Source organism: Podospora anserina, chromosome 7 (assembly GCF_000226545.1).
Source record: "Podospora anserina S mat+ genomic DNA chromosome 7, supercontig 1".
NCBI classification, from domain to species: domain Eukaryota; kingdom Fungi; phylum Ascomycota; class Sordariomycetes; order Sordariales; family Podosporaceae; genus Podospora; species Podospora anserina.
Window position 1 is genome coordinate 837,821 of NW_001914854.1, and position 25,864 is coordinate 863,684.

At 51.9% G+C, this 25,864-nt stretch overlaps 9 protein-coding genes across 9 annotated transcripts; 4 read left to right on the forward strand and 5 right to left on the reverse strand.

The window, feature by feature from the left end:
- Positions 1-366: 366 nt before the first annotated feature.
- Positions 367-2,190, reverse strand: PODANS_7_2440 (uncharacterized protein; the record flags this gene model as incomplete). The annotated part of the gene is made up of 3 exons (XM_001907740.1): positions 367-1,572; positions 1,634-2,079; positions 2,133-2,190. 3 exons carry the CDS (start codon positions 2,188-2,190, stop codon positions 367-369), a joined length of 1,710 nt encoding a protein of 569 aa, XP_001907775.1.
- A 983-nt stretch (positions 2,191-3,173) lies between these two features.
- Positions 3,174-6,194, forward strand: PODANS_7_2430 (uncharacterized protein; the record flags this gene model as incomplete). Its single annotated transcript, XM_001907741.1, has 1 exon — positions 3,174-6,194. The coding sequence occupies one exon, from the start codon at positions 3,174-3,176 to the stop codon at positions 6,192-6,194; it is 3,021 nt and encodes a 1,006-aa protein (XP_001907776.1).
- Positions 6,195-6,869: 675 nt separating this feature from the next.
- PODANS_7_2420 (uncharacterized protein) lies at positions 6,870-9,550 on the reverse strand (the record flags this gene model as incomplete). Its single annotated transcript, XM_001907742.1, has 10 exons — positions 6,870-7,015; positions 7,077-7,194; positions 7,247-7,326; positions 7,380-7,452; positions 7,500-7,605; positions 7,662-7,783; positions 7,837-8,406; positions 8,464-8,649; positions 8,751-8,942; positions 9,011-9,550. 10 exons carry the CDS (start codon positions 9,548-9,550, stop codon positions 6,870-6,872), a joined length of 2,133 nt encoding a protein of 710 aa, XP_001907777.1.
- A 3,235-nt stretch (positions 9,551-12,785) lies between these two features.
- On the forward strand, positions 12,786-15,594 carry PODANS_7_2410 (uncharacterized protein; the record flags this gene model as incomplete). Its single annotated transcript, XM_001907743.1, has 9 exons — positions 12,786-12,836; positions 12,917-13,933; positions 13,996-14,118; positions 14,208-14,288; positions 14,327-14,451; positions 14,502-14,637; positions 14,693-15,142; positions 15,209-15,462; positions 15,519-15,594. The coding sequence occupies 9 exons, from the start codon at positions 12,786-12,788 to the stop codon at positions 15,592-15,594; spliced, it is 2,313 nt and encodes a 770-aa protein (XP_001907778.1).
- A 1,061-nt stretch (positions 15,595-16,655) lies between these two features.
- On the reverse strand, positions 16,656-17,532 carry PODANS_7_2400 (uncharacterized protein; the record flags this gene model as incomplete). The annotated part of the gene is made up of 2 exons (XM_001907744.1): positions 16,656-16,664; positions 16,732-17,532. 2 exons carry the CDS (start codon positions 17,530-17,532, stop codon positions 16,656-16,658), a joined length of 810 nt encoding a protein of 269 aa, XP_001907779.1.
- Positions 17,533-18,672: 1,140 nt separating this feature from the next.
- PODANS_7_2390 (uncharacterized protein) lies at positions 18,673-19,545 on the forward strand (the record flags this gene model as incomplete). The annotated part of the gene is made up of 3 exons (XM_001907745.1): positions 18,673-18,912; positions 19,125-19,186; positions 19,236-19,545. 3 exons carry the CDS (start codon positions 18,673-18,675, stop codon positions 19,543-19,545), a joined length of 612 nt encoding a protein of 203 aa, XP_001907780.1.
- Positions 19,546-20,125: 580 nt separating this feature from the next.
- On the forward strand, positions 20,126-22,208 carry PODANS_7_2380 (uncharacterized protein; the record flags this gene model as incomplete). Its single annotated transcript, XM_001907746.1, has 5 exons — positions 20,126-20,179; positions 20,258-20,331; positions 20,394-21,443; positions 21,509-21,993; positions 22,054-22,208. 5 exons carry the CDS (start codon positions 20,126-20,128, stop codon positions 22,206-22,208), a joined length of 1,818 nt encoding a protein of 605 aa, XP_001907781.1.
- A 198-nt stretch (positions 22,209-22,406) lies between these two features.
- Positions 22,407-23,732, reverse strand: PODANS_7_2370 (uncharacterized protein; the record flags this gene model as incomplete). Its single annotated transcript, XM_001907747.1, has 3 exons — positions 22,407-23,132; positions 23,187-23,567; positions 23,634-23,732. 3 exons carry the CDS (start codon positions 23,730-23,732, stop codon positions 22,407-22,409), a joined length of 1,206 nt encoding a protein of 401 aa, XP_001907782.1.
- A 243-nt stretch (positions 23,733-23,975) lies between these two features.
- PODANS_7_2360 (uncharacterized protein) lies at positions 23,976-25,796 on the reverse strand (the record flags this gene model as incomplete). The annotated part of the gene is made up of 2 exons (XM_001907748.1): positions 23,976-24,516; positions 24,649-25,796. 2 exons carry the CDS (start codon positions 25,794-25,796, stop codon positions 23,976-23,978), a joined length of 1,689 nt encoding a protein of 562 aa, XP_001907783.1.
- Between the last annotated feature and the right edge of the window lie 68 nt (positions 25,797-25,864).

The window sequence follows — 25,864 nt, forward strand, 5'->3', positions numbered from 1 at the left end:
AGGGGTTCGCTGCATTCCGGAAGGTCTGGTAGACAGTAAACTGAGTGGCACTCCCCTGTCGAGCAACCCCGCGGTGGTGACGTCGGAGGTGAATAGTCCGCCGCATCCACTGCTTGGCGACGGTTGAACGTTGAAGAGGTTTCGTATGGTAGTGGCGTGTAGTTTGTTGAGAGGGCATTGAAGCTCACGAGAGTTATCAAGTTGGTTTAGTTTTCCAGCCAGTCATAATGAACGCATTCGTATAGAGAACAAGCCACCATCACTGCGTTACCACAGCTCAATAGTTCCGTACCTGCATATGGCTTATCACCGACCAGCGGTATGAAAGAGGAACCATTTTAGTTTCTACCCATTCACCCAACCCTACTACGTATTCTTCGCAACTTTCAAAATCTCCTCCTCCATCTTCTCAAAAGCTCCCAACACATTCCCATACTTTTCAAACACCCCCTTTTTGTAACCCTCATCCACCCTCTGAATCGCCCCCTCCTCCTTCCACCTCTTCCCAATCAACTCATCAAACGCCTCCCCATCCCCCCTCTCAAACGCCCAAACAGCCTTATACGCACCCCCCAACGCGCACGCATTCCCCCCGACATCCAACTTGTAAACCCCATCCGCTCCCCCCAGCGCATCCCCCAGCACCCGCGTAATAGCAGGGTTCAAACTCCCCCCTCCAACCAAATAAACCCTCCCTGGCTGCGCCGGCAACCCCTCCCTCGGCGCCGTCACCAACTTCTGACTCCTCAACCTCATGCTCAAAGCCTGACTCTCAATAATCGCCCTCGCGTCCGTCTCCTTGGCCCAGGGCTCCCTCACCTCCTCCAACCCCTCCCCCGAGTTGGCGTCACATGTATACCTCCACGTACCAGCCTTGATGTTCGGTACAATCTCGGGCAGGTAAAAGTACAACCCCAGCTTTGCCCTATCCCCCTCCTTTCGCACATCCAACGGCGCTGTCTCGAGCGCGTGCTTGTTAAAGTTCTCCCAAACATCTCCAGACTCAGAACTAGGTAGTACGTCACGCACTTTTTCTCTAGCCAAACCCCCATTCTTGTAGCACAACATAAACATGTACTGCCCCGGCGTGGTCGGGTGATTAAAAAAGTGATAGCTCGGATCCGGCTTGTAAACCGGCGTGCTCATCAAGAATGTCGTGCTAGTCCCCAGACTGACAATCGCATCCAGCGGCCTCAACGGCAGGGCCAGAATCGTGGCGGGGTTGTCACCCGTAAAAGGGGCCACCCCGCAGTCAGGGGAGAAGTTGTACTTGTTTACGAAATAAGAGGACACATTGCCCATGCTGCCGCCGCCGTCTTGTCTTACCTCGCCGAGTTTAGCTCTGAGGTCATCGGGCGAGCCACCCGAGGCGAGGTCGAGAAGGGGCGATGACCAGTTGTTGGAGGGGATGTCCCAGAGGTTCATCCCGCAGACGTCGGAGATGTCCATGGGCGCGATGGAGCCGAGGAAGAGGGAGGCGAGGAAGGAGGAGACGAGGGAGATGCGGGAGGTGGAGGTGTACATTTGGGGGAGCTTGTGGCGGAGGCGCATGATTTGGGTGCCGGTGAAGCGCTGTTTACATATATCACCATTAGCTAGATGTAAGAAAAGGGATTGGAGGGGGTGAACAAACATGATGCGCCGCGCTCCCCGTGGCCTGAGCCAACCTCTCTGCCGTCCCCATTGTCTCCTCAAACTTGTCGCACTCATGCTGGGTGCTGTGATCTTGCCAGTTGGGGGCGAAGGGGTGTGAGAAGGCTCCCGTGAGTTGGTCAACGAGGGACTTGTCCGCGGTTAAACCGCCGAGGAGCTGCTCGGCTTCATGGCTCCAGTAGACGCTACCGTGTTGTTGGCAGGAGCCGCTGATGCCCTTGATGCAGTTCAGGGGTGTGTTTTGCTCTTGGAGACGCTGGAGGACAAGGTCGAGGGACTCGAGCCAGAGGGCTACGGGGGCAAAGACCTCGCCTTCTTGTTCGTTGACGAGGACGCCCTTTTTGATCTTGTATTTGGCGCCAAAGTCCTGGTCGAAGTCGACTTTGGCGGAGGAGACGATGGAGAGGTCGGATTGGATGACGATGGCTTTGGGAGGTTAGTTTTGGCCAGAGAAGAGGTCCTGGAAAGTTTGGGTGTACCTTTGAGCTGTTGGGTTGAGAGGTCAAACCCCAGGTAAAGGGGTCCGTTGTCGGTCATGGTGTAAGTCGTCAAGCTCTATGTTCAACACCGCGGGGTAATTTGGACGCAGTTCACACAATAATCACCCAATGTCTCTGAGAAACTAACAGCAGTAGGAGGAGAGAGGAAAACAACTGATCATGATTCTTTTATTTCTTCCCGGCAAAACAGATCGACGTGGGGCATGGTCGTCATGAGTGGTAGCTGATCTCGCGGGGACCTTTTCCCCCCAGAGCTTCCCTCGCGCCTGTAGCGGATGGCGGGGCAGCGCATCATGGGACAGGCGGCAGCCTCGTCTGATGGGGGAATTTAGCCTGATATCAGAGCTGGCGCGGCCGACCAATGCCAGCTCGCCGTTTTGGAGCTCTTGCTTTTTTGTTGTCGGGGAGGGCCTGTCCAAGCTGTCAAGTGGAGTGCTTGTTGAAGAGTGGGGGTAGGAGCAACTTCATTGTGCAGAGGAGCAGGAAGTTTTTGGAAAGAGACGAGTGAGAGCAAACTCTTCGTCGTAGATAGAGAAAATTCCGTCTGATAAAAGAAACTCCCGTCTGAGATAAAGAAACTTCCGTCTGATAGAGGAAGTTCCGTCTGATTCCAAGTTTGGAAGTGCTCGGTATAAGAAGAGGATTTAACAGCACACTTCCAACCCGAACCCTCACTTTCACAACTCCCGGCCGGCAGACCCCAGCCTGTCAGGGCCTCAGCCCCTGCAAGTGCAATGCTCCAGGCTGTTGTGTTTCCCTGCCCAGCGCCAGTGACGAAAGCCAACCTGGCAAGTGTCGAACCCGCCTCGCCCTTTTTTTCACGACATGGTAGACAAGTCCGAGCCTGCCAATTCACTGTTGACGGAATTGGGACCAATTGAGTGAGAAGCCACGAGACAATACCGTATACCCAACAAAGACGCGCCAGCCACGTTTCCTCGAATTCATTTTCGAGTGCCATCACTGGACGCCATGGATAAGCGAGCTTCCGGCGCATCGACCACTTGAAGGAAGCCCAGTATGCGATCTTCACCAACACCTTGGAGAACTTCACCTGCACTGGGACTAGTGTTGCTGGGACTCTACGCAACAGCTGTTGTCTCCAGTGGATCTATTTCCGAAACGCCAGCCGTAACGGCCCCATCCGTAACGACGACGGCGATAGTCACGACACCCACGGCGCCCGCGACGGCAGCTCTATCTGTCACTTCCCCCGGAGTCTGCGAATTCAAGACTATCAACTACATCACACATACCCTCCCGCAACAATGCTTGCGCTCAGCATGGACGAGCCCAAGACCGGCCGCTACAGCCGCCGTCGAAAGCACAGCTGCCGAAACGGTCACTGTCAGTATCACATCAGTTGTCGATAATGCGACACAGCAAGAGCAGGCAGCCGGTACCGAACAAAAGGAGGAAGAGGAATCGGTGGCCTTCATGTCATTTGAAGAGTGGAAAGAGATGATGCTGCGCAAGTCAGGCCAGGATCCCGCCAACATCAAGAAGGCACAAAAACAACACCACGGAGATCACCACAAGCCCGACCGTGAACCGGGACTCAACAACGACAACATGGACAGCCTGGGCAACGATGGGGAAATACTGGACTTTGACGCCCTCACGGAGAAAGTCACCGAGATCACGTCCTCCTCTTCTGGGGATGCTGTGGCTGAAGCCAGCAAAGAGGTACAGGAAGAACAAATCCTCTATGACGATAACAAAACACCATACTACCGGAGTAAGGACGCTGGAAAGACGTGCAAGGAGAGGTTCTCGTTCTCATCATTCGATGCGGGTGCTACTATCCTCAAAACAAGCCCTGGTGCTAAGAACGCTAAGGCCATCCTGGTGGAAAACAAGGACACATATATGCTACTCGAGTGCCATCGGAAAAACAAGTTTGTCATTGTCGAGCTGAGTGATGATATCCTTGTTGACACAGTCGTCTTGGCGAATTTTGAGTTCTTTTCCAGCATGATTCGAAAGTTCCGGGTCAGCGCCAGTGATCGATACCCCGTGAAGTTGGACAAGTGGGTGGACTTGGGTACCTTTGAGGCTCGAAATGCTCGAGATATTCAGCCTTTTCTGGTTGAGCATCCTCAGATCTACACCAAGTACATCCGTATCGAGTTTCTGAGCCACTATGGAAACGAGTATTATTGCCCAGTCTCACTGCTACGTGTTCATGGAACGAGGATGTTGGATAGTTGGAAAGAGCCCAGAGAGGATGATGAGCCGGAGCAGATTGAAGGGTCTTCCCCTCAGGAGGTTGTTCCCGAGATCCAAGAGCCCCCTTCAGAGCCGACTTCGGTCATGGAGAGTGAGCAGGCCAACGATACAAAGGAGGCTTCTCCAGATACAATAGCCATTGATACAGGCTCGTCTCCCTGGCAACCATACGACAGCCACTTTGTGCTTGAGACCTGCGCAATGCGTTCGACTACGACAAGTGATCCGACACCTGCTTCGGGACCAGACGGTGCCGAAAAACACAGCAACTCAACTTCCAAAGCTGACGCCGGGGCCGAAAAAGCAGTACCAGCAGACAAGGCCAAGGAGACACCAAAGGCCGAAAAGATCTTCCCCTCTCCGGTGACAGGAGACACGGCCACTGGTCAAGGCCAACCAAACACTGCACCCCCAGCGTCCAACCCTCCACCTCAGCCAGATAGCGGTGACAATGCCCACACGGGAAACCACCAGGATAACCAAAAGAAGCCGCCAAACCGTGCCAGTGACACCTCCCCCGACACCACCCCATCTCAAGGCTCAGCAAAAACCCCAGGCAAAGAAGGCGAAAAACCCTCCAACGCAACCCGCAGCAAGACAACTCCCACCTCAGGGCATCCCTCCTCCTCCCCCACCGTCCAAGAATCATTCTTCAAACAAGTCAACAAGCGCCTCCAACACCTCGAATCCAACACCTCCCTCTCCCTCCAGTACATAGAAGAGCAATCCCGCTTCCTCCAAGAAGTCCTCCGCACCATGGAGCGCAAACAGCTCACCCGGGTGGACTCCTTTCTTAACACCCTCAACCAAACCGTCTTTTCCGAGCTCCGCCACGTCAGGACCCAGTACGACCAAATGTGGCAGTCGACCGTCATCGCCCTGGAAACGCAGAGAGAACAATCCGACCGCCAAATCGTCGCCCTCACCACCCGCCTCAACGTCCTCGCCGATGAGGTGGTGTTTCAAAAGCGCATGGCGATCTTCCAGTCAGTGCTGATATTATCCTGTCTGGTTCTCGTAATCTTCACCAACCGCGGCGGTAGCGACTCATCCTTCCTGCCCCCATCCCTATCCCGTGACCCGTCGTCCGCGGCAGCGGCATATTACCGGCGATACGCAGCAGGGTTCATGTCCAACGGTGCCAGGTCCGAAACTGCCTCCCCACCACCTATCTCCCCCGTGCCGGGGAGTAGTCATTTTGATTCTATTCACCACAGGATGAACCTTTCCCCTTCACCACCATCCGCCTCGTCGTCGTCTGCTGCTACTCTTGCGGCGTCTGCGCTCCCGAGACAGATTTATTCCCCTACCGGCATTCATAAACGACCTGTTCCAGCTCATAGGGAGAAATCCCTCCCAATGATCCCGCCTTTAACTCCAGAGTCGAGTCGGGAAGGGACACCAGCTATTCACATCTCTAATCACGGCTCTCCCCCTGATGACCAGGATGAGCTGGGTAGTAATAACAACAACAAGTTGCAGCCGCTGCTGGAGGGGATAAGGGAGGAGTCACCCTCTCCTTCACCGTCGCCCTCGCCGTCACCCGGAGAGACGGCCACGCAGCGGAGGAGGAGGCAGCAGCAGCTTCACCAGCCGTCTACCTCGTCGCTCTTGTCGCTGTCGTCGACGGACTACCATGAGGTCTCGTCCATCGAGACGAATGGGGAGGATGGTGGGAAGGAAAGGACGCCGTCGTCACCAGAGGTTGAAGGACAAGAATCGGAAGACGAAGAGGACGACCAAGAGAACGTGTCACAAGACACGAGGGGGGCTAGGAAGCCGCTTCCTGCGTTGCCAGACGGTCCAACTTGAGCATGTACATAATAATGATTGTTACGAAAGTATTTTGTATCTAGCAGCATCGTAATTACCCGTGATATCCTTTCGCACAAGAAGCAAAAATAACTCTTTTCTGCGTGGTATGAACATCCCGTCACCTGGATTCCACCAAGACTCAAGCACACCACGACATCCACAGCGATAGCCAAGACATGAACAGCAGGAATCACGTAATAGAGTAAAGCAACACTGTTTAAAATCTATATGAACTTGGGCACAGCACAGTCCGTTCTTGATTCCGCTGCCAAAAGAAACAACACGCTGTGGTATCGGACGATCGACCTTTCCTAGACCACCAAGGTTTCAAGAAACCCTCTGTGACTAGCCCAATCTTCCCGCTCAAACCATCGTGATTGCCTGTAAGGATGCACCGCCTCTTCAGAATGCCTATTACCCGTTCCCAGTTTCTCCTCCCAAGACACCACCCGCTAAAGATGATGACCGATTACCAGATACTGATCCCATTTCCTCGCCTCAGATCATCATCAACTTTGATGATTTGTCAAAGATGGCAAAGCAAAGCGAACCAAAATAAGAAGCAACTTCATGACATCATCAAAATAAGATGATCAAAGGAAGGATATCCGAGTGTCGCCAATCTTCGGTGACTGAAAGGTTGGTAGGTAATGATGCCGAGTTGGTTCTTGATTAGCCCATGTAGAGGCTAGGCTGCTGGATGTGGGAGTCATAGTCGTACTCCTCAAGCGCAGCAAGTCTGGTTCCACGGTCGTATTGAGAGCGGCGGCGGCGCTGCTCGTCACGAAAATGCTGGCCGGCATTGGGAGTGAAGAGGCCTGGTGGCGGACAAATGGTGTCAATATCAAACTTGCACCTGGTAGAATGACTCGAACTCACCAACATGCTCAGCGTTTTCACAGCTCCTCTTCATCTTGGATTGGTTGTCCGGGCCCGGGAAAGCCTCCTCCTCACCAGCCAACTCAGGTCTGGGACCATTGAGCGTGAAGTAAAGCTGCTGATGGTCAATAAGAGCTCGAAACTCAAATGGGAGAGAGAGTCGACCGTACCTTGGGGCGATAGTGAGGGGCCTCCAGCATAACAGAGCTGTTGCGGAACTTCTGGACAAGGCAGTCCTTGCCCTGGATAGCTGCAAATTGTCAACAGCCGATCCATCTCAGAAGAGTAATTCGAAAAGCTTACTGGCATATGAGATCTCGGCAACCTTGTCGCTCTTGAAGCAGTTCCAACGTTGGTTGCCACGGGCATTGACGAACTAGGGCACTGTCAGAAAATTTCAATATCCAGTTAATGGAGGATCACATACATCGATGATGTCGAGCGGCTACAAATTCGGTCAGTGTCAGGTTTGCCTCGGCATGGAAAAGAAAAACTTACGTCAACAAAGTTGATGAACGCATAGCCGACACTGTTATAGAACATCAGCAACTGGCTCACGCCGAAAGGAATGCTTGATGCACATACTTGCAGTCGTTGGCGAAGTCGATTCGCAAGTACATGAAGTCGTACTTGCCCCAGCTGGACTCATCCACAATCTTCTTCAACATCGCTTGGTCGACCTTGTTCGGAATGTTTCGCAGCATAATCTATGACGTGTTAGAAGACGATACTTTCTTTTTTCAAAGAGATAGATACTGACTGTGGTGCGGACATCGATGCCATCCCGAATCTTGTTGACATCAACATGGTTGTGATGGCCGGCGGCATTGTAGTAAGGGGACCGATTGACCCGCATGGCGTTCTGACGACGCCCATCCATACGATAGGGCTGCATGCCCCTGGGACTGGCGTAGTCGCCATGGTGAAACGCTAACGGAGTGCTAGGCGGAGTATACAACGGCGCCATGACCGGCATGCCGCCAGTCATCGGGGTCATGGGACTCATGGGAGAAATGCCCTGGCTGCGTGTGGGAGTGTGGTCGAGAACGTAGCGAGTCGGCAAGCTGTGCTGAATACCGTGATAGACTACAGTGGGATACATGGCCATCTGCTGATGGGGCAATTGCATCCCACTGGCCGGCGAATGGGCAAGATGCCCAGAGGGCACAATTTGTTGATGATGAGAAGGCTTCGAGATACCCATGCTCTGAAACAGGTTGGTCATGTCCTGAACCGGGCTTCTCGGAGCGCGGGGAGCATGCACATCAAAAGGCTGGTAGGCTCCGCAGGTGGCGTCGGGCAGGGCAGAAATCAAGTTCAGGTAAACGCCCTGAGATTAGATGTTAGTCACATATAGATCGGATGAGACGAGAGAGTGTAGACTTACATTGAAAGTGCGACCATTGAGGGCCTCTGCGGCAGTAATGGCGGCATCGCAGTCACAAAATTCAACCGTGGCGTGGAAAGGAATGTCTTTCGTCCCGGATAGCTGGCGAAAGGCAAGGACCTCACCATGAGATTCCATGAGAGTGCGGACCACAGTGTTGGTGTGGAAAACGTCAAAATTCGCGCTCTCTTGAGGGAACGCGATAGCCCGGAGCAAGCCATCCGAAACCTGCTGGTGATTCTCACCAGGATTGCGGGCCTGATATGAGGTTAGCACGTATATCCGACCAGTGGCAGAAGCTTGACGCCATCACGTACCTGGTGAAACTCCCCCGCGGCAATATACTGGGCACGCCAGTCCTGGGAACCGAGCTGAACATTCTCGTGAATGTTGGTGGCATCGCGAATGTTGGAGAGAAACAAATAGACTCTCCCATCCTTCGCGAAGATGACGCGCTTACCCTGGCAAGGTGAACCAAACTGACTCAGTTTCTACACATATTGTTAGATATCTACGACTCATCAGGCATAGTCAGCACGGGACAAACCTCAAGATACGTTTCGACCTCTGACAAGGTTACGGAAGCCGTGGAAGAGAAGATAGTGACATAATGAGTGATCCCTAGCTCAGTGCTGAAACGGCCAGAGAGAGGGCCGGTGGCGCTGGCCAGCGATCGAAAGTTCTGCTGAGGGCCATTGGAGGGACCCTGTTGTCCATTGAGGGAACCATGAGCGACCACTGGGACAGACAAGGGCCTGAAGGCGGAAGCGGTCGGAGAGAGCTTCTGGTCCAATGTCGACTTGGAGGGGGTCGCGTTGCTGGAAATGAACGGGTCCTTTTCGGCCACAGGAGCAACATTACCGAAGTGCTCCGTCGACTTCTGATGAAACAATGAGTGGTTGGTGGGACCGTTGAGGCTCATGCCGGTGATGCCGGCGTACAGTTTGTTCGATCTGGCCGAGCCGTCATCGGGCGAGAAGGCAGTCAAACGAGTATCGGGGGTACCATCGTGTTTGTACGAATCCGCCGCGCCGCTCGAAGAATGAGGGGAGGACGGATTGAACGTCCCGTCACGAGACTGTGCCATTGTAACGACCTGGAAAAATCAAAGGTCGTTGTCGAGGGAGGTGAGCGAGAGATCCGATGGTCCGAAGGACACGACAAAGCAGAGGGAACTGGCGGTGGAGGTCTTGAGCCAAAACCCTTTGCAGGAAGTGTCAAAGGGAGAAGAGTTGGAGGGCAGGAAGAATTCCTAAGGCACAGAGCAGGCAGGTAACCGGTGGAGATAAAATCTCTGCAAGAGCAGTGTCAGTGGTGTCATTAGTTGGGATGAAGAAGGAACGAGTGGTCGGATCACCCTAAGGCAGAAAACACAGTTATGCTTGCAGACGGAAGGAGCGGCTGGGGGAAATAACGACTCGGCCCCAGACGATAAACAATCGGCCTCAAACGATTGTCCAAGATGACTTTATCGTTTGCGATCGCAGGATTGGGAACTGTGTTTCGTCCTCAGCCGGAGTGACTGCAGTCACTCTGGCGGCCGAAGACGGAACCACAACACAGCTCTGGCGGCTGAAGACGAAATCACCACCCGAATTGTGGGGGCAGGATCATCGGGAAGGACCACTTGGTGCCTGATTACGTAGTGATTCCAGGCTGAAGGCTTGAGGGTGAAAGAACCTCGGAGGGAAAGGCCGCTCTTTCAACTAGAAAAAACGAAACAGCTCAATAGGAAGGAAGTAACGATTTGCCAAAGCAACAACACGTGACTGATGCATTGACTGCTTGTGTCAGGCAAATAGGGAAGTATGAAGGGGGGTTTTGATGGATGATTGTGAAGAAGGAAGACATTGTGGAGAAGGAAGATATTGTGAAGAAGGAAGAGATCGTGAAGAAGAGAAGTGAGAGAAATAGGTGTTGTGGTGAAGAAGAGTAGTGAAATCTAAAAGATAACTTGAAGAATGTTACCGCGAAGAACGGTATTATGAGGAAGATAATAGCGAAGAAGGTAATGATGAAGAAGAGATATCGTGAACGATATCTTGATGAAGGAAACGCTACCTGCAAAGGAAGTGTGTATCCATGCAAGGCGCAATGTTTACTTACCTTGGTCGGCGACGTGGTCGACGTCGGGTAGGAGGCCGACTTTGTTGACTTTGGATGGAAAGCCCAAAGAATTTCAATGTAAGTTGAAGGACGACGAAGGCAGCTGAAACCTTATCCGTGGGCTCACAGATGTCTATGCGATGTCGATACTCAAGATTGCCACCCATGGGTTGTTGATATTGTTTTGAGGGAAGAGTCAAAGCCTAGCACTGAACTCCATGTTATATACTTGAGAGACTAGATCAACGCACGGTTCACGTAGATATGCCACGTCATGGCGATTAGATAGAGCAGTGATGATTCTTTTAGTGTCTTCTTATCGTGAAATACTTTTCGGACGAAACTGCGAAGGTCATGGGAGTATTCCGCCTGTTGTGTTTGATTATCAGTTGCTCCTGGATTCGAGAGGTTCGAGAGGATGTTTAGATGGAATATGCCATGTAATGCCGCTTAGATAGAGCAAGGTGTGATAAACAGCGCTTCTTATCGCGGAATATTTTTCGGACGAACCTGTAGAAGTTATTGGAACATTCGGGCTGCTCTCCTTGATTATCAGTTGCTCTTAGAATCAAGAAAGTACAAGGGGTTGCTCAAATGCAATATGCCACACTATGTTGGTCAGATAGATAAAATAATCTCCATGGTGTTTTCTTATCAGAACTCATGTTTGAGCAAAACCGTCCAGTCACAAAAATATGGTGAAGGATGAGGGGGGGGGAAGAGTCGAGAGAGTACCGGTGCCCTGAAGTTGGCTACATATTCATAGTAGGAGCCACAAAGGAAAAGTAGTCAGCACAGAAATCAAGGGAAAGAAAGGAAAGCAAAGGCCTAAGAAGGAAAGAAAGGACTGTGAAATCTCACAACAGACCATCAGGCTACCTTGTTACATTTCAGGTGCCCCTGAGGTTGGTGTGTGTGTTTACAACTTTCACTGGCCGGGCCACACTGTATCAACACTCGGGACCTACCAACATGGTAGCTACGCAAGCTTTACTGCGTATCCGTGATGGTGGGATGTAAAGAAGCCTGATACCTGCCATCCCCTTGGCTTTGGGTCTACATGGTCAAGCCTTGCCCACATCTCCCAAGGTACCTAAGGTATACTTGCAGCTATACTCTCTCCAAGATACTAGTCTCACAATGCTGGTAGATGGTAGTGTCACTAACCGGCGCCAGATAACCTTTGAGGCACTGTATGGAAAAGAACCGATTTCCGAGAATTTCGATTTTATTCGTCTATCTGCTGACAGACAAGTGATGGTTTTCGGATAGATATGACAGGTACTTCGCAGGACCTCATCTAAGTTTGCCATAGAACAGTCGCCTTGTGGTCTAACTGAAACCGCCTATGGTCTCTTCTTTGTGATCATGGCCCCGGGAATTAGAGCTTGGACATGGCACAGTCGCATTCAAATAGGCATTCCACTGGCAGCGCTTGCTTATCATCGACATACAGTTACACAACTTAGAGTTAGCTTTACACTATTATCTAAGACTTAAAAAACCGTCCAAGCCGCGCCATACTTGACTAGCCCGGGCGGACGGAAAACAGCTTTGGAATACGATATAGATCTGTTCTGCAAAGCTCCGACAAAAATCATACCAACGTCTTGTGTAGTTTGAAGCAAGAAGGGCAGTGAGGTCATTTATGTTCAGTACTAGTTATGTCAAAAATGACTTCTAAGCATAATATAATGACAGAAACGTGAGAAGCTTAATAGATTACATCCTAACATAATTTTGAAGAGAAAGAGGGAAGTGTAATCTTTGAATCCATCTTGGCGCCACAAAGGGGTTAATAGGGGTTGATGCTTGGCACCTAGCAACCAAGAGAGATTTGATCCCTCAGGACCACGACAAAGTCAGGTCTGAAATTTGTGGTAAAAGAATATCTCTTCCCATATTCTAAGTTCATACTTAGATTTTGAGGATGTGGCACTCCATCAGTGGTGCTATTTCGCCTGAAAAGCAATGAGTTTGGTGTTGCTCCTTCCTAGGAGTAGGCGCACGGGCCGTATCTGGAAGCAGCTCCCTGGCCAGCTGTCGCAGCACAGACCACTGGCGCCCCAACGAGGGGCACGCTGACCGAACAAAGCATGTATGTTGCTGCTGCGCAAGATGCCTTCAGCGCCGTGCCTTCATGACCAGTGATCAGCGAAGACCCAGGATATCATCGAAACTGATAGCTGGAGGAGCTTGATGCTCCATCATTCAAAATGCCGAGAAAAGCCCAAACGTGGGATGATTACGACTCGGCTGTAGCTCAGGTCCGCCGCTTCCAGCAATCGGGAATCGCCAGCAGCATTAGAGCACTTTCGTAGACCGGAAATGCTGACTTCTTTTATAGATCATCCTCGCGCCCTCCGACTCGGATTTCCTCGATCAACTGATACCAGTGTTGAAAGATGCGACAACGAGCAGCCGAATCGGATCCCTCGCCCAGAGCTTGTCGCAGTATGCCGAGGACCGCGAAGGCGACATCGAGCAGATCGGGTTGACGAAGCATGAGGAGTTCCTGGGATCCGTCAATCAACTACAAAAGGTGCGCGAGGGTACTGTGGCTTTGACAGCCGAAATCTTGGACCTCAACCAGTCCATCCAGGCCAGCACCGAGAAGTTGGCCGAGCAAAAGCAGGCGCTGGTCAACACGCGCGGGGTCAGGCAGAATATCACGGATGTATCAAACGCTCTGGAGGAATCGCTCAAGATATTGCGCGCTGTCAATAATGCGCACGAACTTATTCGGAAGAAGGAATATCATCGTGCCCTCAAGTCGTTGGAGGACCTGCAGAACGAACACTTGATCCCCACCATCCAGAACAAGTATGCGACCCAGTACAAGCTTGCCGACATGATTCAACGGTCTATCCCGGCATCTCAAAAGACGATTTCCGAGTCCGTCATGGCAGATTTGAACAAGTGGTTTCTGGAGGTTCGAGAAAAGTCCCAACTTCTTGGCGAGATTGCCTTCTTCGCGACACAGCAGCGACGGGAGAGGCAAAAGAAGCGCGCCGAAGTCAATGAATATCTGAAGAATTTCAAGTTGAATTCTGCCATCGAGCTGGTCTTTGATGAAAGTAATGAGTTTGACGTAATCGACAACGAGGAGAACCAGATTGACTTCACCCCGTTACACAAAGCCTTGCATACCCACGATGCCCTCGGTCAAGTCGACAAGTTCCGTGTAGAGTATGCAGCAACGAGACGACAACAAAAGGATCTGATAATGCCCTCAAGTTCCGAAAACATCTTTGCCGGGGGTGACGACGAGACCTTGATGGGACTTTTGGAGAACATTGCTGGATTTGCCATTATTGAGAAGGCGACCGTGATGCGAGCACCCTCAATAAGATCAACAATTGGTGTAAGTGACTTTTCCCACAGCTTGGTAGTTTTTCTCTCTAACAGGACGGATAGGTCGATGAGCTCTGGGATTCCATGTGCCAAACCGCTATACGAGTGATCGCCAAGTCGTTACAGGAGGTCAACGATGCAGATTTGCTGGTCAAAATCAAGATGAACATTGCTCTTTTCATTGAGACCATGGAGGTATGTGGCTCCTTACATCTTGTATCTGAATATTCGTTGACAAGCATTAGAGTTGGGGATACTCCGTCACCATGATGAACAACTTCCAGCTCACCCTATTCTACAAATACGCTGAGCTTCTCCGCCGTCGCTTCGGCGAGGACTTCCAAGAGGTAAGCCCGCTTTTCGTCGTAACTCGTCTCTAGTTGATACTGACAACTTTCACTAGATCGTGTCCACGGACGATTACATGCCTATGGCAATCAACACACGCGACGAATACCAAAAGGTCGTCGACGTGACCTGGTTTGTTGACGACAAACCAGAAGAAGAGCTTGTGTACGTATCCCGACCGTTTTCTACAGGATGTGTTTGTAAGTCATCGCTTGTTCTAATTGGGCCAGCTTCCCTTGCGTGCTGCCATTCTCACAGATGTATCCCTTGTGCTGCATAGATATTAGGAATCTGTTGAATCAGTTCTTGATTTTTACATCGGAGCACTTTCACAACCCGAATGTGGTTGATGAGACGCTACGGAAGGTTTGTCATATTTCTTTCTGATCTCCATGGGTGGGCGTACTGACCATACCTCTAGTCTCTCGATGAGCTTTTGACCGATATCGTATGCCAGTCTCTTGTTGAACGGCTGAACTCGCAGTATCTAGGACAGATCGTGCAGATTTTGATCAACCTCGAGCACTTTGAGACAGCCTGCCAGGTACTGGAGCAGATCCTGATCCGGGAACGATCATCCACATCGGCTGGTGGACCGATCACACTCAAGGCGACTGAGGCGTTCAGAAGCAACAAGAAAGCCGCTGAAAAGCGCATCTTTGAGCTCGTCAACTCCAAAATCGATGACTTGGTGGACACCTCGGACTATGACTGGACAGCCACAACCCCGCCCAAGGAGACGAGCAATTACATGCAGACATTGACTAGGTACCTGTCTAACATTATGAACTCGACTTTGCTGGGTCTTCCGAGGGAGATCAAGGAGCTCATTTACTTTGATGCGTTGAGTCATGCGGCAAATAAGATCTTGGTAAGCCCTTGCCATATACACATCACTTCCCATCTAACACAGGTCTGACTTGGAATTGTCACCTAGGCCCTGCCATTATCTCCCGACGTCAAAAAGATCAACCCCAATGGCGTGGCTGCCATGGCCTTGGACGTCCAGCACCTCTCAAAATTCGTCGGGGGCCTTGAGAACGCGTTCATGCTGGAGCAGAACCTGGACGAGCTGCAGCAGACGGTGGCGCTCATGCAGACGGAGAACCACGACGAGTTCTTTGATATTTCCATCCGCAACAAGAAGTTTGGTCGGGTGGATGCCATGAATGGACCTATCTTGTTGGAGAAGTACGTTTCACCTCTCTTTTTTGTTTCTTAGCTTATGCTAACTTTTTCTCCTTCAGGCTCACCCAAACAGTCGACGCCCCAGCTCGCACAGCGCCGCTTGCTAACTTCAGCTCGCGTTTCGGGCTGAGGTGATCAACAACCAAACAACCTCTTCTTGCTGGGTCACACAATCCCAAACTATCCTCAACACTTAGTTTCGTAGCTTACTCAGAATAATGCATAATGACATCATGAAACAATTCAAACCGGACTTGTATCAGTGAAAGAAGAAATAGTTATCATCAATTTTTTAGAGTGGTGTGTCGTAAAAGAGAGGAAACAAAATCAGAGAGATAAGATATATAGGATATATAAATAACCTTTCCCACCACCACAACCACAACCACCACCACCGCAAAACAACCCAGTACCTAACCTTGACAACGTGTAGCCATCCATATATTTCAGGGGGTAAAAAAGAAAAAAAGAAAACAGCCCCAAACGCTCATAACAAAAACAGCAAAACCCCCCCCCCCCCAAAAAAAAACAAAAAAAAAAAAAAAAAAAAAAAAAAAAAAAAAAAAAAAAAAAAAAAAAACTAAACCCCACCATAACTACAACAAGCTCATTTTTTATGTGCGTGTGTGCAATGTGTGTGCGTGTGTGACATGATTCAAAAACAGATTCCTCCCCCCGTTAACCAACATCTCAACTGGTTCAAACCTAGAGGGAAGACGTCTCCCCTTCGTGAACATGATCATGTATTCCGTTTACTGTCCCAACTTCCCAAACTGGTCTCCCACATTATCCATCAGATTCTGGCTGCTGCTCAACGGCTCGTTCTTAATGACGGGAGATTGCGCCTGTGGTTGCTGCTGTTGCTGTTGCAAATGGTACTGCGGATGTTACAGAGCATAGGGGTACATGTTGTGATACTCCTGTGCCGTCCCAGCACCACCCAAGCCGCTTTGATGGTATTGTTGAGCCCCAGAGCAGTGTCCCTGATGAGGAGGATGAGAGTATTGACTTTGATGGCTGTTGCTGCTCGGTCCCGACCCGACCGCCCACTGCTGCCCTCCCGTTGTCGACATGGTATGATGGACCTGATCGGCAAGAAGCTGAGCGTACTTGGCATTCTCTCCGAGGTCCTGCTGCTGGCTTCCTTCCACCGCCACACCTTCTTCTTGCTCTTCCCTCTTCAGCTCAGGCGACTTCTAAGCGCTCTGCTGTGTGAGATTCACTTGTTAGCCATGAGTTGGGTCATGTTAGGATGGGAAATCAAAAACACACCTGTTGCTGTTGAATAGTACCGTAGTACATCTCATCGGCGTTGTACATTTGGGCCTGCGGTTGACCATATGATGGCGCGCCAGGCATAACACCGCCTGGGTACATGGTCTGAGGATTGCGGTAGTCGCCCTCTTGGGCAATCTGATGAACGCCGTAGTCGGCGGGGTTCATGGTGTGCTGACCGCCGGGGCCGGGACCAACACCAGGCACCTGGGGGGGTTGTTGGTTGGCAGCGGCGGCAGCAGCAGCAGCCTGGTTGGAAGTCCGCTTAGCGTGGGAGGAGGCTTCCTCGCGGGGAACGATGTCGATGAGGAAGTCAAACATGTCGGACTTGGCAAGGGCGGAGGCAATATCGGAGCGTTGGAGGGTGCGGCGCTTGTTCTCCTCAGCATGAATCCAGGCACGCATGGTGAGCTCAGTGATGAAGATGTCGCAACCCTTGGCGAAGAGAATGGGGGCTTCGGCTGAGATCATCTTGACTTCGGGATCGGCCTTCATCACCTTCTTGATGCGGGCAAGGGGTAATTGGTGTTGTTTGTAGTCATGCTGGTCCGTCTCGAGGTGGTTGATGGTTTGCTGCCAGTAGGCCGTCAGGATGTCTTTGTAAGACCCCGTGAGGCCTTGGTGGACATTCGCCCATGTCCCGGTGTAGAGCTCTGATGGAGCAAAGCCTTGCTGTGAAAGATGCACACTGGCACCATAGTGGCCGCCCTTGCTGAGATCATATTGTGGTTGTTGCTGTGGGGGCTGGGGATGTTGATGGCTGCCGTGAGGGGCTGAGGAGGGATTTTGGGGATCCATGATGGCTTGTTTGAGTCGTTGGTTTTGGTTTGTTCTTTCAACGGTGCACTGCGTCGCTGTTTGCTTGCTTCGTAGCCTAGTCCGGATGCAAGCTCTTAAACAGCTGGGACAGATGAGGTTGTCGCGTCGGCGCGATGGCGCAGTCTTGACTTATACGCGGGGTAATTATCGTCGTTCTGTTACCGGCCACAGCTTTAGCATTTGCGCGCACGAGATGTAGGCTGTGAGTTTTCTGTCACGAACAATGTGATGCTTTCCCTGGGCGTTTGTTTACTTAAAGCTACCCTGATGTCACAGTCCAAGAACCTCTTTGGCCCCAGAACACTGTTCTTATTGGGCGGATTGATTGGGTGGGCAGCGGCGCGTGTGATAAAAAAGGGACGAGTGGGAGCGAATGGGTGGAGTTCAAAATGGCCGTCTGGGAACGTCCACTCAATCAAAGCTCCAGTTGGGAGGGGTATGAGATGATTGGGTGAGATTTAGATGGGTGAAGGGAAACCTTATTGCTGGGTTGAAGAAAGATGCAGGCGTGGTATGATAGGAGGAAGCTTATAACGATTACGCACCTCGAGAGAGATATCGTCTCTTTTTCTGTCCACAACGCGGGCTTCTGCTTTGTCTGACGTTGCAGGAGAGAGAAAGGAGAGAACCTTGGACAGCGATGACAGCGATTGATGAATTGTGCAAGCGGTCAGTCAAGCCGGCGGGAAAGGTTGGGCATCAGTGAAGAAACACTCGGAACAACGCGCTGGGACAGCGCCGACAGGGGACTCTGTGTGGCGCAGGCGCGGGACTTCAGGTCTTCTCCAGCAGCAGAACTCCGGTGAGGCTGCCCAACCGCCTGCCAGCTGTCAATTGTACAGCGCACCAGCCTCAACTTGTCCGCCCTATGACGGAATCGGCGAATCAAAAACTTGGAACTGCATCAACTGTTTCTCCATCTGCCGGGACCAACGCACGGCCCATCTGGCGGCCCGCCCACACCATCCAGTCTCCGTCGCCAACATAGCAGCCCCACCATCGAAATTTTGACTGCAACAAGAGGCTCTCGATTTTTCTGTCGCGACTTTCAAACTTTTCTTCCCTCGAAGCACTTTCACTTCCCCAGTTCACGGACTGGCGCATATCGCGAACAACATGATGGCTTCCATCGCCAGCCTTTCGGAAGCTGACATTGATCGGCTTCTGTCAGAGGCCGAAGCTCGAATTGCAGCTAACAATACCTACAAAGCTGTAGCCGTCGCGGCACCAACAAGCAGCAAGGCCATCGCCATCACCACAACCTCCGCGATGTCTCAGAACCAAGAGAAGAAGGACTCCTCAAAGCCTGAGAAGCTCTCTGTTCGCGTCCCATCGCTTCCTCAGGACAAGAAGAAGAAGGTATACTCGTCGCCCTCCCATTTCCCCTCAAGTGTTCCATGAAAAAAATATATCCCATATAAATGACGCTGGTCAAGTTGCCGTCATGGCTTACTAGCTGGCACCAAAATGATTACTTTACATCATAGTTACTTTGATTGAACACATCATAATTTTCTTTTCATGTTTTCGGAGGTTGCCGTCGTCGAATGGTTGGCTAACTGAAAATGCAGGAAGAGAAGGACAATGCGGGAGATGGCTGGTTCAACATGCCCCGCACCGAGTTGACCACAGAGTATGTACCTTTGTCAACTACTTGGATGGTTGTAACTGACGCCTGGCAGACTCAAGCGCGACCTTCAAGCATTGCGCATGCGTGATGTTATCGCGAATGGCAAGCAGTTTTTCAAGAAGGACAACCGAAAGGATTTTGTTCCTACCTACAGCCAGGTTGGCACCATCATTGCTGGCGCGACGGACGGTAGCAACCAACGCTTGACCCGCAAGGAGAGGAAGCGCACGATTGTGGAGGAGGTCTTGTCCAGCTCCAACACGGCCAAGTACAAGAGCAAGTTCCACGAGATCCAGGAGAAGAAGATGTCGGGCAAGAAGGGTTTCTACAAGAAGCTGGTTGCTGGCCGCAAGAAGCGTTGATGATTGCGCTACTGGCAAAGTGGTGGCCGAGTTGGTGAACAGACCATCCACCTTCGACGCACCTTGCAAGATGAGAACAACAAAAGGCTTCGCCCACAATGGGCATTTACTTGGGGTTGACCGGCACCGTGGCAGTCGAAGCGACAGGAGCAGAGATTTGACTTGCGCTACAGAGGACGCCATGGTACCGAGGAGCTGGTCGGTAGCTCGAAGATTTGTGAGCAGACTGGAAATGTTTGTAGCAATCACATGTGGACTGAGAATGTCTGCATCAAGCCGTCAGGGGAAGGGCGTAGCAGGTTGATACAGGTCATTATGATCTCTTGAAGAGGCCTCAATTCAATACGTCGAAATATCATTTATTCTGTTCATCCCGTGCTTGAAATTCCAACCTTGTGACCATCAGGTGATGCCTAGTACCATAGTTCATGACATTCAAGATAATTTGCTGGGCTGTTCTTATCGATAAAAACCCTGAACCCTGAGGGCCAATTCGGCTCCAAAAAATTGGCTGAAGCGCGGGAGTGGGAGCTGGTTGCGTTCGAACATCCAACCGGTGTCAGTCGAGGGTCACGCAGAGATGTATCCGCCACGGTTAATACGGCCACTACGGCCCTTATTGCAGGGGCGACTGGTATGATTCTTGGATGGCGGCTACAGAACAAGAGAGAGGACAGCAAACTGACTTTGTGGTGGTTGCGATATGTGACAGCCCTTCGCCCTGCGTCGACCGGTACAAGTCGGCATCCCGCGTGCCTCGACACAGCTCCGCACAAATTCTACGAAGTGAGCTTGCGCCAATTGGTTTTGTTTTGGGGGGGAGATATGTTGACGAGTTTTGTTTCTAGAGCTCCAGAGCCACCAGCGACAACGACGAGCAAGACGCCCTCACCTACCACCCCCGCTGCCGCCGCCGCCCCGACGACACCTGCTGCTGCCACTCCTGCCCCCGAGACCCCTGCTGTGAAGACTGCGCCAGAACCGACGGTTGTTGCGCCGGCGGATATTCCTGTTACAAAGACTGTTGAGGTTCCTCCTGTTGCTGAGGCCCCTGCTGCTGAGGTTGAAGCTGCTGCTGCTGTTGTACCAGAAACTCCGGTTGTTGCCCCGGCTGATGTGCCTGTGGCGAAGGATGCCGAGACGGAGGTGCCAGTGGAGGAGGTGAAGGAGGTTGCTGTGCCCAAGGTTGAGGAGGTTCCTGTTGCGAAGGAGGAGGCGCGGAAGGTTGAGGTCAAGGAGACGGCTGCTCCTAAGGCCGAGGAGGTTGTTGCGCCTGTGGCTGAGGAGACCAAGGCTGCTGAGATTGAGACACCTGTTGTCGCTAAGGAGGAAGCGCCGGTTGCTGCTGCTGAGCCCCAGGTTGTGGAGACTCAGGCTGAGCCAGAGGCCGAAGCTGCTGCTGCTGCGCGGAAGGCTGAGGCTGTTTCTGAGGTCAAGGAGGAGACTCCGGTTGCTGCGAAGCAGGAGGCCCCAGTAGCTGCTAAGGAACAAGTTCCACCTGCCGTCAAGGAGGAGGTTCCCATCGTGGAAGAGGCTTTGGCTGCCGTTAAGGAAGAGGCTCCCGTTGTTGCCAAGGAGGAGGTGCTAGTCGCGGAGGAGGTCGATCCAGTTGCTTTTGTCACTGAGAAGCTTGCCGCCGCTGAGGCTGCCGCTGCTAAGGTTGCCGCTGTTAAGGCTGCCGCGGCTAAGGCTGCTGTTGCTGCTCCTGAGCCTGTTGCTACACCAGCACCCAAGGCCCCTGTTGCCGCTGAGCCAGTTGCTATCCCTGAGCCTGCTGCTGCCCCAGTGGCCGAGGCTCCTGCTACCCCCGCGGCTGGCGAGTCTGCTGTCGCCGCCACCCCCGCGGCTGAGACTCCCGCTCCGGTTGCCCCTGAGGCCAAGGCGGTTGCTTCCACGAGGTAAGATATCCTGTTGAAGGCTGGACAACCATGACACACAAAGACTGACACTTGTCTCCACACAGCACCAAGCCCAAGAAGGCCAAGAAGCCCGCCGCCCCCAAGCCTTCCTCTCTCTACGTCCGTGACGACAAACCCATCGGTACCACCGAGCTCTCCCGCATGCCCCGCGCCCTTGAGGCCCTCTACCTCGAGCCTCTCCGCCACGAGGCCGAGTGGGGCGTCCCCACATGCGACCTCCAGCTCCGGTCGTACTCCCTCCGCAACCTCGAGTTCTTTTGTGACTTTGCCCTCCGTGCGGCGTACTACATTGGCCTGCCTGCCTTTGGCCCCGTGCCACTTCCCAGGATCACCGAGAGGTGGACCGTCCCCAAGTCTACTTTCGTGCACAAAAAGTCGCAGGAAAACTTTGAGAGAATCACCCTAAGGAGGTTGATCCAGATCAAGGATGGGCACCCGGAGACGGTGCAATACTGGTTGGCGTTTTTGCAGAAGTATGCGTATTATGGGATTGGTATGAAGGCGAATGTGTGGGAGTTTAGCAGATTGGGTATGTTTTTTTCCTCTTGCGTTCGGAATATGTTTGACAGATGCTGACGTTGGTATTCAGATGTGGCTCAGGAGATGGACGATGGTCTCCCGAAGACAAAGAAACTGCTCGAGAGCAAGTGGAAGCATATGGGTGCTCACGACAAGATGCCCTTTATGGAGGATTTGGAGGAGTACCTTGCGAACGAGAGGAGAAAGATTCCCGGTGGGAGGTAGAAAAAAATAAATATAGACGGGAAAGAATTGTATGTCTAGGCTTAGGTGTACTGCTGTGTATTTACTGTACGAATATCAGAAATGTGTATGGCAATCTTGGGTGGGTGTGATTGATTTTGTCTATTCCAAATGATGTGAATATTCACAATGTAGCATTTCCTTCCCTATCATACACATTCCGTTACCATTTGCTGGCTCTTAATCAAGCCCAATCGCCTCCCTAACCGTCTCCATCGTCCTCTCGGCGCTCTCTTTCGCGCTTTGTGTGCCTACCTCCTCGGTTTCCTTGACCCGCTTCCTATTCACCTCTGTATCCTCCCCAAGCAACAAGAACCTCTCCCTCACCTCCTCCAGCCCCGCAACAACAGCATCGGCTGTCAGCATCTTCAGCTGCGCCAGCGTAACGTCTTTGCACTCCTCCGCCACCTTTTCCCCCGTCTTGCCCGTGAACCCGCCCAAGATCTCGAGCAGATTCGCCACGCCCGGCCTGTTGACAGGATCGTACTCCCCCACTGTGGCACTTATGCTATCCGTCCGTGCAGAGTTGATCTTTTTCCTTATCGTCGCCTCGTCGTCGTTGATGAAGATTTTGGACTTGGGGTTGGGGTCGGACTTGGACATTTTTTTGGTGGGGTCCTGGAGGGACATGATGCGGGAGGAGGAGGAGTCGAGGGAGATTGTTTGGGGGGAGGGGAAGATGTGGGTGGACCAGGCGGAGTGGAAGTTTGTGACGCACTCTCGGGCGAACTCGAGGTGTTGCTTTTGGTCGGAGCCGACGGGGACGTGGGTTGAGCGGTGGAGGAGGATGTCGGCTGCTTGGAGGATTGGGTAGGAGAAGAGGCCGTGTTTGAGGGCTGGGGAGGAGATTGTTGGGTCTGGGGAGGAGGAGGAAAGAGGGGTGGAGGTGAGGGTGGAGAGTTTGGACTGGGAGGGGGGTTAGTGAGAGGGGTGGTAAAGGGGTATATAAGGCAAATGTACCTTCCACTGTGTCATACGGGATAGATAGCCTGTTGAAGCGGTGCAACTGAGGATCCATTGCAGCTCGGCATGCTGAGGTACACTCCCCTGATAGAAAATGGTGCTCCGTTCTGGGTTGAGGCCGATGGCAAGCAGGGAAGTGAGCATCTCACGCCTGTTTTGGCGGAGCTTGTCTGCGTTGCCTGGGATGGTGAGGGCGTGCAGGTCGACGATTGAGAAGAAGAGCTTGTCCGCCTCGCGGGCGTTGTCTTGCATGTCCTTCCATTGCTTCAACGCGCCGAGGTAGTTCCCTAGGTGTGGCACGCCGGTGGGTTGGATCCCGGAGAAGATGATTTTTGGCTTGGACGCATCCCCCTTGATGATCGACTTGATTGGGGGTGACTTCTTGAAGGATAATTTCTTAGCGAGTGACTTCATAAAACGGAACTTCTTGGTGGGTGAGCTCACATCATGATGGATGAGTGTTGTTGACAAGGTTCTTGAGTTTCTTGGTAATTTGCGCGCCAATCGAGGGGCACTACGGCCCAATTTGACAGTGATATTCATTTTGAATGTTACTGGAGAAGAATTGTACTGGACGAACCTCTGCTACCCTCAAAGTTCATCCAATCTCACTTAGTCGTTGCTCAAAGCTTCAAATTCGGAGTTGCGGCTCAAACATCCTGGCAAGTATAGCGCACGGACCATATCGCCATGTGATGCATAGCAACAAGTGACAGAATTTGATCTGATTCAACAGATTATCATTGATTATCAAATATCTAAAATCCCGAATGGAATATAGGAAGCTCATCTCCTCCCTGCTCTTGTCCCCTGAGAATCCGCCGGCCACCCATCCACAGCCCCTTCGACCTCCTCCAAGAAAGTCGCCGCATTATGCACCGTCGTACCACCCAAAACGACTCTGACCCCAGGACTGCTGGCATTGATACCCGCCACCATCTTCGCCTCTTCGTACGTAGCTCCTCCAATGATAAACACAATGATATCCTGCGGCTTATCTTTCACGCTTGGGCTGCCCTCCACAAAAGGATACTGCCCTTCTTTTAGTTTCCCCTTCATCAAATTTTGCAGCGTGGTTTCCAGCAGAGGGGAGTGTTGGGTGTAAACGTTTTCAACGCCCTTGAGGCCCTTGAATCGTGAGTTGGCTGCGCTGAACAGACCCGTCGACTCGAACAAGTCGGTAATACCGCCTGCTCCCGATGCCGAGGCGTGGAGGGATTGGTGGTAGGTAAGAAGTTTGTTTACAAGGGAGGCTTCCCGTACAGACACTCCACCAACAGTGATGAGGAGGTCGACGAGCAACGGGAGAGCGTTGGATGGGTGCCTGCTGTAACGAAGGCCATAGAGAGCTACCAGGGTAAGTTTGGAAGAAGGGAGAAGAGTGGGTGATTGAATTTGTGTTTGTATATTCTATTGAAAGTCAGCAAGAGAGTCTGCGCTTCTATGTTTAAGGAAGAACCATACCTTGAGATCAGCTCCATGGTTGTCGTTACAAGCTATGCTTTGTTCCAACTCGCTGACTTCCATCAAATGTTCTGCGCCTATTCGCCTGCTCAGTTCAGAGACGAGGGCGACGTGCTTGCTGACATTTCCCGAGAGTTTCCGGAACTCGGGGTACTCTTCAATGAAACGCTTCATATCGGCTATTGACTCAATGTCGGCGTTGTTCTTCGTCTTCGATTGGTATTGCTCAACATAGTCTTTGATGTTACTGCCCAAGTCGCCAAAGTTGAGATACATATTCTTCTTGAAGAATGGGTCTTGATCTTGAGAGAGAACAATCTCTTTGAGCTCGGGACGGATGTCGGGTACACTGCTTAGGTCTACACGACCGTTGTGAATACCGAGAAGATGATGTACCATGGCCTGGTACGTCCACTGCATGAGCAAGGGGGTGATGGGGTCTTCTCTTCGGTCTAGGATGAGAAGGATTGGTGGTGTGTCAACCTTGCGGAAATCAAAGAGCTGGTCCTCTTGAGTGATGTGATATCGCACTTCTGACGCCAATTTTTGAGCCAGGGGGCTAGACTTCTGGTACCTGATGAGGGGCTTCTTCTTGAGCGATAGCAGGACAGCAATGAGGCCTTCAGATGCACGTTGAAGAGAGTCTCTATTCCACGTGTCCGGGTTCCCACCCCATAGGCGGTACAGGGGCTGAGACATGTTGAGAGAGAACAGGTCGGGATTGATGATCACATAGTCCAGAAAATACTCTTGAACGAGCTTCACAACTTCGTGATCGTCGGCCTCGGCCAAACGTTCCAGTGTGGACTTTTTGGCAATATTGCTGAAGAAAAGATGGTATTCTCCGTATTTAGGCTCCCTCAGCTCATCAATAAGAAGGCCTATGGAATCCGGGTCTGGTCTCACGAAACACAGGCAACGTAGATGGCGCATCTTTTCCCGGTTCGGCTTGTCTAGGCGATCTGTGAGGTACACCTCATGGTTGAGAAGCGTTGATTGCGTGACGGCGGTCGATATGAAAGCCATAGTTTCCCTGTCCAGCAGTAGAATCTTCATCTTGGCCGATTGCGACGTCCCCGATGTGCTGTCGCCGGCTGACACCATCTTGGTGACGTAGCCCGTCACGGCCTGCACCACGTCCATCGTTCCTGGGGTTCGGAGTTGACCCTGGGTGAATTCGGTTCGACGGGAGCGTGGATTTTATGTGTTCC